Here is a 9226-nt window from a genome sequence, read left to right as displayed (position 1 = left end):
TAGTGAACATTAGTCTGAGTATGAAAGTAAACATAATAATGCAGTTTAAGATTACTGTAGATCCATAGTTCCTATACCTATGCCGTGCAAATCTCTTTTAGATAATAAAATATGTTCATATGTAACTTTCTTGTTATTCGAGTTCTAGGATTGCTACGTATTGAAAATGAAACTATTTTTTGGATTTAAATCGCGTATTATGTATTTTTTTGTTCAAACAAACCAACGGTCCGTGCTCTAAACAGGCCCAAAATACACGCGATTTAGATGCGAAAAAATACTTTAAATTCCACTATTTTAAGCAATTTATATTTACGGTAACTAAATATGACATTTGAACAGAGATTGAACCTTGAACTCCTCTGTAAAGTTGCCCGCTTATCAGTATTGTACACAATATATCACGGAGAGTGTGCGATGGAATTGCATGATTTAATTAAGCCTTTCCTATTCCATCATCGTGGGACTGGACGTAGGCTGGGCTTTCACGTCTATGTTGTGGATATTGAAACGATTCGCACGAAACTTTTCGCTTCCACATTTATATGGTGAACGGCTATGGAGTGGAATTGACAATAACACATTTTTCCACCAAGCCCTTTATAAAATTATACCATAACGCATGTTTTGTCATCATATTCATATATTTTTTTTATATTTTTTTACTAGCAGTTGTTGAGAAAATAATCTCAGTACAGAGTACTAAAAAAACCGACCTCAAAAGTACGTGGAATTATGTCTATTTGCTAAGTTTTATTGAAATATCCCCTAGTTCGCCACTATACAGGACTTGACACTGAAGACAATAAAAATAGGTTCTCACTACGAAACTACTCAAAGTATATTGAGAGAAAAACGCCTTGAATTGAAGAAATAGCAAAATCAAGCATTAAAGTAATTGCTCCTAAATTAAAGTCAGGCGCTATTTATAAAAATGAATCTTCATGCGTGAACAGCCATCCTTCGAGGTGGATTATTTTCTTCAAAATAAAATGCGACCACTATGGAAGTACCCCCTTTCCAACAAAAAAAGAATCATGAAAATCGGTTCACAAATTGTTATCGCGTAACATACATACAAAAGAAAAAAGAAAAAAGAACATACAGTCGAATTGAGAACCTCCTCCTTTTTTGAAGTCGGTTAACAAATAAAGTTAAAATGGAGTTTTGAAAGCCGCCTCAGGAAATCGTCGTCTGTTTGACGTACCTACTTTCTGAATAAAAACCTATACTAACTTGGAAGAATTAATTAGTATCAAGTTTTTTTTTTTAGTTTTTTAGTTTATTAGTAGAGATTTTTTTACTAATTATTCTGAGAGATTGTTAAATATTTTTTAAATATAAATATTTCTCGAATCTACTTTTCCAGAAACAGTATATTCTATTATAATTTATTAGGTAATTAAATTACATATTGTATGTAATGTACAGTCAAAAGCACGTCAAGCTTGACACTTTGTACTTTGGACCGTCGCTATCGTAAGCGACATAGAATTGGATTTAAATCTTAGTCAAGCTTGACGTGCTCTTGACCCTGTGCAATAGTAACTGAAAACACACAAATTCAAATAAGTTTAGTATCGGTTTTTCTTGTCAATAGTCGTGACGTCAGACCGAGGACTGGCGCTTAAGAACTGCCTCTGGGGCCGAACGGTTGCCACATTGGAGTACCAGGTTCGATTCCCGGGCCGGGAGAAATATTTGTATGGTCTACATTTGTTTCAGTTTGTTTTAGTTTGGGTGTAATTTGTGGTTCTCTATATGTGTGTCCATGGCACCGGGTTTCCCTAGTGAGGGGCTATGTTGAGTGTGTGCGTTGTTAAGCTTTTACGAAATGAGCAGGTTTAAATTATTGAATTTAAACAGAAAAGCAACATTATGTAAACATATTTAAAAAATAGATGTGTTATTATGTTACATATAAATTCTATTTATATCATAAAAAATATATGTGAAAAATAGTTGCTATTGTCAGTTCCCCGAACGCTACAACTTGGGCCTTTTCAATGCGAGTGTGAATAGGCATTATTTAAGTGTGCAAGTTGTCAACCTCATCGTCGCTTTCCAGTAGGTGAGACGAAGGTCAAATGCGCACTTATTTTCTTATAAAAAAAAACTGATCAGTTATTAGTAAGACCTCTTTCTAAATGGAGTGACGATCTTCGAATTGGATCGACAAGCGGTTGACCGAACGAAATGGCACACATTGGGAGAGACCTATGTCTAGCAGTGCACTGCGGTAGGCTAACGATGATAGCTAGTTAACATCTACAGCTCCAAATAGATGTGTTTAGTAAAATTTATAAAAATAAATTTATTACTCTATTAAGTACATTGACTTACAATTATATGGACGTCGGGTCCGCGCTAAAAAGTGTCCGCACACAAGTGCACACAAGGCGCTAAAATCGTATACAGAGCGCGACACTCCGCTTTAGTCTTCATTTGTTCTACTGACAGCGCGATACTGCGATGACATTACAATTTAAATTTCGAATAGGTTGACTTGGGACATTTTTTTCGTGGTTTTTGTATTAGACCCGTCGTCCATTTATTTGTAAGTCAATGATTAAGTAATAAAAATTGTTAATGTCAAGTATTAACGTGATTTATTTACTTACTTTTACTCAATAGTATTTTTCATCTTTTTACTATAGACAACTGGCTTAAGTTGAACTTGGGAAAAAGCACAAAGAACCACTAAGAGTTTCGGTCATGTTGATATCACTTTTTAGTTCACATTTTTATTAATACACACTATAAGTCGGGCTTGCGTACTCGATTATATACTATATTATTCAGTATTATATACAATACTTCACTTAAACATTATATTTTTATTTCAATGGTAAAGAATCAATTGCCAGTCTAACTCCGTACATCGTGTTGCTTCAATTCTTCTTTCATTTGTTTCGACACATATTTTACTTATTTATAGATAGGTTATAGTTTAAAATAATTTTATTGCTCTACATTAAAATGTGAGCAACTGTCATTGACTCTAGATAAAGAATAACTGATAATAAATATCAGTGATACTTTATCTAGCTTCTACTCTCTATCCGAGATGGTAAGTTAGATATGTTTCTGTTGAAGTTGTTTATGATCACAACAACCATCACTAGTTAGTACGTATGTATAGTAAATGCCTTTTTTCTGTTGGGAAAGCCAGAGACCATAGCCAATATACATTCAATAGGTCTTTAGGTAACTGAACATAATATGTCGGGAAACCAATAATAGTTAAGATGCTTTTGATAATAATTAAGAAAAAATAAACACAATAACAACCTACCTAACCTACCTAAACAAAATGCGGTCTAATTTAGATAGCCACTATGATATGAGTGTCCTTGTTACTCTCAGATAAAACTTTATTATATTGTGGTCCAAGTGAAGAGCCTAAATGTACTTTTGACTACAGTCCCTGGTGTAGGCTACTGTCCGCAAATTTTTTTATAAGTATGACTAAAGAAAAATGTATATTATTTTACAGAATGTATCCATTTGATGGCTAATGTTTTGGAAACCAGTCACTTTAAGTAATTTTGATACATAAGACTATTGGCACGTATTGTTGATTGAGTTATTTATTTATATAAAATTGGCCGCCATTTTGAAAAAAAATACCCATACATTTGAAAAAAGCTACAACATGGCGGACATATCACAAGGTGCAAACACTTTCTCAGTATTGTAATAAAACAACCTAACATATCATTACTGTATGTCATTATGTATAGTACACATATTGGACAATCGTGTTTTATGATTATAAAATAAAAGTCTACACAAATTATGAATTTATAAATCTATAACCACCTTCAATCCTAAACAAAACCTATTCGCAATAAGAAGTATGCATATAAAGTGTGCAAATATTGATTTGTAGCGCTAGTATGAATTTTGATATCGTTGAAAGAATTCAGTATTGTTTATTACACTTCAAGTAATCACATTCATAAATACTTTTAATTAAATACACACATCGAAAGTGTCTAGGCATCAAGCACGTTTTTGCCAATAGCTAAAAATCAGGTTTTTTGATTAATTTTTTTAACACCAATAATTTTTTGTGGTCAATTGCATAATTGAGAAAAAAATACATTTTTATTTAATTTTAATATGGTAATCAAATACTAAAAAAAAAATACCTCGATCGATTACTAGATACTTTTGATGTGTGTAATTAAATTACATAAGTTATTGTCAAGTATTCATACCTTAGGCGACATCAAAGTTTGCATTGTCAGTGGAAAAATGTGGCTATGATTAGTTCAATCATCAAGTTGTTCATCAATCTAACATATTATACTAAAAATATGTATTTTTTTATAATTATACTACTTATTCAACAATTGCAGCAGAAAAGTCCGTTTATTTATATTGAAACTGCACCGCATCGATTTCTGTGTGCGGAATTGATGCCCGCTAATTTCTTATGACATAAAAGTTATGTCCAACATAGCGGCATGTGAAACGGGGCAGGCCACCGCACATGGCGTTGAGTAACGCTTTATCGTACTTATCCATACCGCCGTACTGTATAAGGGATCAATTGCAACATTTAGGCATCAAATGTGCTTTACATAATTTGGTATAATTTTGTGTACACTTGAATTTACGAGATATAATAAACGTATATGAAATATCAAGTTGGGTGTTACATATCAAAAAAAATTGTAACTTATGAAATTTGTTCCTGACGCATTACTATATTGCAGTAGCAATAGCGCTTCTTGTGAACAAGTTCGTACAGGGAAGTACTATCACCTTACCTATTTCTGCCGCCAAGCAGAATGAGAGCAATACTGCGTTCGTGCGTAAGGGGGCTGGTGAAATTACGAGCATATGGGACTTGTCGACTTAATGTCTCTGGGTGACAGGCGCAGTGGCAGTGTCCCTCAGATCTTTGCGATTTAAAGCTCTAAATGGCATTGCAACTTCTATGGACAGGCGTGTTGCTTAACACCAGGCGCACGACTTGGTCGTCCTGTCACGTGGTATCATAAAAGTAAAATATTCCAAGCTTCGGGGCGATTCGATTTTTATGGAAGTTGACGGTTACATTATCAACTTAATTTCATTCTAATGTATTATTTGAATTTTCTCGCACATAATTTCACAACTTCAAATAAAATTATACCTTGAGGTTTACACGAAAGGTTCACATTCGTTTAAGGTTTAGCCGTGATATAAGAGCACTTAAGTGTCTTGACACTTATTTAAGAATTAAATCCAACTCTATGGCGCTTACATTAAGAATATTCAAAAGTCCAAAGCGTCAAGCTTGATAAAATATGTTCTTAATTGTACACTCATTCGCAGGTTAAATAAATAAATAACGCACACACTGTTCACTCACAAATATGCCATCATTAAAACTGTTGAAAACTTCCGTAGAGATAAAACGCAACTTGTATCTCTATGGAAGTAATGTAAGGTAACTGTACTCGTAGTTTGGAAATGAAATTGTTTCGGATCCAAATTATACTTGCTTTTTCAAGCAAATCAACGTTTCTTTCTGTACAGGTTCCGTGGTCACGACTGACTAACGGGCCCGAATGTTAGTTTGTTTGAAGAAACAAATATATGAGCATAAGATTCGAAAAAAATAGTTCAATTTTCAATGTGTAACAATCGTGAAAACCTGAGAAATCGGTAAGGACACACCATGCACCGTACTGTGTCATATTGATATTAAATCAACGTGTTGTTATTATGTCCCAGAGTTAACACATTACGCGATATTATCAACTACACCAACATCATTAGTGCTAATGAGGCCAAGGTGAAAAATCAACATAGTCAACTACAGTGTTCGGAAAAACGATTGAATATTCGCTTAAACAAAATGTTTTGCAAAAGTCAGTGTGTACGCGCCGTGTCGCAAACGCAGCATAACAATAGCACTGGTTGAGACAATGTACGCATATGTACGAATACAATACATTTATTTATGTGAAACTGAGAAGCTCTATATTATGAATAGAAAACATACTTTAACCCGTTCATAGACTGTACTTATATAGTACCATATACCAAAAAGTCACTACTTTGCACTGTAGTGCTTATATCGATTCAATGTAATTTATTATTTAGTAGCAGTAGATCTGCTTGTTAAACAGTTCGTCCGGGGAAGAACTTGCAAACTTAGATATTTCTGTGGCCAAGCAGTAATGTGAGTCTTGCAGGATAAGGAAGCTGGTGATTTAAAAAAAAATCAAATTAAGGCACAGTCTCTCAGATCTTTGCGATTTAAAACTCTGCGTGGCACTGGAACGGTTATGGACAGGCGTGTCGCTTATCATCAGGCGCACGACATGTTCGTCCCGTCACTTTGTTTCATAACAAAAAGTTACGCTTTATCACCGACGTCTGATCCCATCAACATTTCTTGTATAAAAGAAAGTACGGCTATTACAATAGTAGGATGATTGCCAAATTTAGGTAAAGCTTGCTCATGCTGTCAAAAATTTCAAAGGCACTGATATGTACTTGTATATCACTTTATATAGACACTCCCGGTGTCCAGCGTACTATCTTAGTGTACATCTTAAATATGCGTGTGTAACAATGTGAGCGTGTGAATAATTGAATTTTGTCAGTATACTATTGATACTTCTCGAAAATACGTTCGAAATATGGCCGAGAGAGACTTTACCCTAACCGAACTTACTCGTACTTTAAAATATTTACTGAATAGAATGTTTAAGATTTATTTTTAAGTATTTATTACATAATGGCCTAATATCTATACAATGTTGTTAACAGTGTTGTTTTTCCTCATTTCACGTTTGAATAAAAACAAAAGAAGAGTGGAACATTATATTATATATTAAATATTTTTGAAATAATTAAAGTTTAACCTTTTTATTATTCTTTATATTTCAAATACAGAATTACCAAAAAATAAATATGTTGAGGTAATTATGTAGCAATGACCGGATTATGTTATGATGTATAAGAATAATACTGTAGGGTCATAAATGGAAAATATACCAATAAATATTATAATCGTACCTAAACATTTGTACATAAAACAACCCTTTCAAAATTTACTTCAAAATACATATATAGAGACTAATTTATAACTGATATAAAATTAGAATAAGCTCCAAAAGTAAATTATAAAAATCAGTACCAATTAATTATAGTTTTTCATAATTTTTAATTAAATTTTTAGTTCTCAACAGTCATTAACGCAAGATTGTTTATTTGTTGTCGAAACAGATTTATGGAATGAATTTAGCGCGAGAACTGAGTTACCCACTAGGAATGCGTGCAAAAGAATGCATTGTGTTGAAGACTGTCCGAACTGAGAGTTTTACCTCATTTAATTTGCGCTCTACAGTTTAGCACTGCCTATACAAATATCTCTATATGTATGTATAGTAACTAAATCAGCAAGTAATAGACAGTCCATTTGGTGGACAGTTGGTGATTGGTTAAGCATTTAAAAACAGTGTAAGATATGAAGTCTCCTTCATGCATGTAATTCAGGCCTCTCGGACTACACACATTGAGGGGCTTTAGGTTGAAGAAAGGAATTGTAAAAGTAAAAATAATGATTCAATAAAACATAAACAATCTTATGGTAGCACTGATTAAACTTACTTGAAGGCCACTTCTATTAATTGGGAACCGGTCCCTGTCCAGATCTCGCTCGTGAGGCAGTGGTGAGTTGGACCGCCTCGGCAAAGTCGCATGACCAGGGGACACTGTGTCAGAGAATACTTCATCTGGAAGAGAAAACCAAATTTAAGGTACTGCAGTCACCACACAGGAGAAATCTAATTTAACACAGAAACTAGTAAAAGTAAAGTAATTTTTTGTTAATTGACAATAATAATTATTTCTATTGTTTTAAAATTATATGAAGATAAATTTGTGATGTTAAAACAATTTTTTTCAGAATGGTGCAACATAATGCGTTTCGTGTTTAAGTTGCGATTGTTAGGATAGATGCCACAAGAAGTAGTAAAATGTGCTTTGTTGTTATAAATTACAGAACCAGTGTCAGGAATTGTGCTACAATCGAGTGCCCAAATTTATTTCAGCACTGGTACCGTCGTTCTCTAACTGAACCCAATCATCACGCTTTACGTAACGGCACTTTTTGTTCCTGCTGAGAGAATTATCACACCACTCCAAGGACTTGAGGAAAGAGTCCCGGCACGACAACACGTCGCGAATGAAAGATCCTTTCTCACCAGATTTAAGACTGCTGCGATTACTACTTGATGTTTTTGCGGTGTGACTGCTACTTGACACTTTTCTCAATACTTCGTATTTGTTTTCTAAACTTATCGAGCTCGCGACTTGTTCACTTGATAGTAGCAGTTTCGTGGTAGATTTGTACTCGTCGTCGATGTTCTTGTTGAACTCGAAATCCAACGAGGGAAGTTCATCTAACGCTCTAGTTATAGTCAATACTGGTAACGATCGCGGGTCAGGTGCCGATAGATCCCTATTCAAAGTATAACTATTTCTTACAGGGCCGACTAAAGATGAATTTGGATTATCAATCGGATTATCCTGTTCATCGACCAAAGCAGGTTCGCAGCATAAACCACAAAAACACCACTTAAAACACTGGCGGCACATATTTTTCTTCTTTCCTACGTGTTTATTATACGTATTTATTGTATAAATATTAACGGGACGGTATTGCGGCGTAGGAGAGTGACGATTTTCAAATGTTATATATTTAGATTTTGTTTTCCTCCCTGATGCCATTTAGCTCACAAACACGAGTGACCGTAACTAAATAGCGTTGTAAAATCACATAAATCCTTAATTTATCGTATCCAGCGTTTCGGTTGTTTCCTGTTAGTATATGCTAACCGATAGTAACCACGATATGGCACAATACAAAACATAGCAATGTCAGCCGTTAATTGAGGTTGGAATGATTGTTCAAAGGTTGTGTGCATGATTCTAGCAGCCCCAGAATCAGAATCAATATTTTTTTGTCCACAATAATGGTCATTGGTGCATACTTACGTGAGTTCTACTACATACAACAACAAATTGCACAAAAAGTAGATTATGAAACATACCATTGTTATCATAGGGCTTTTTGCATAAGGAAAAGGAGCTCCACCGCATCATCTTCACTTTTTTGTTAAAACTGCTCTCTGCGCAAAGAGAATTCATGGATTTTGTAAACGTTTCGTTAGCCTTTTGCGACGACGTACAAAGGACAGGCATTGATTTTTCGAAC

At 34.3% G+C, this 9226-nt stretch overlaps 1 protein-coding gene across 2 annotated transcripts in view; it reads right to left on the bottom strand.

Annotated features, from left to right (window-relative positions):
• Positions 1-7557: 7557 nt before the first annotated feature.
• LOC113232009 (dentin sialophosphoprotein-like) overlaps positions 7558-9226 on the bottom strand; it is a 144031-nt gene continuing 142362 nt past the window's right edge. For both annotated transcript variants that reach the window (XM_026466628.1, XM_026466629.1), the window contains one exon: positions 7558-7742. In XM_026466628.1, the coding sequence (XP_026322413.1) occupies positions 7573-7742 (170 nt within the window). In that variant the 3' untranslated portion in view covers positions 7558-7572. The remainder of the gene's footprint in view (positions 7743-9226) is intronic.

Source organism: Hyposmocoma kahamanoa, unplaced genomic scaffold (assembly GCF_003589595.1).
Source record: "Hyposmocoma kahamanoa isolate Upper Pololo Valley unplaced genomic scaffold, ASM358959v1 66, whole genome shotgun sequence".
In the NCBI taxonomy this organism is placed as follows: Eukaryota; Metazoa; Arthropoda; class Insecta; order Lepidoptera; family Cosmopterigidae; genus Hyposmocoma; species Hyposmocoma kahamanoa.
This window is presented reverse-complemented; position numbering and strand designations above follow the sequence as displayed.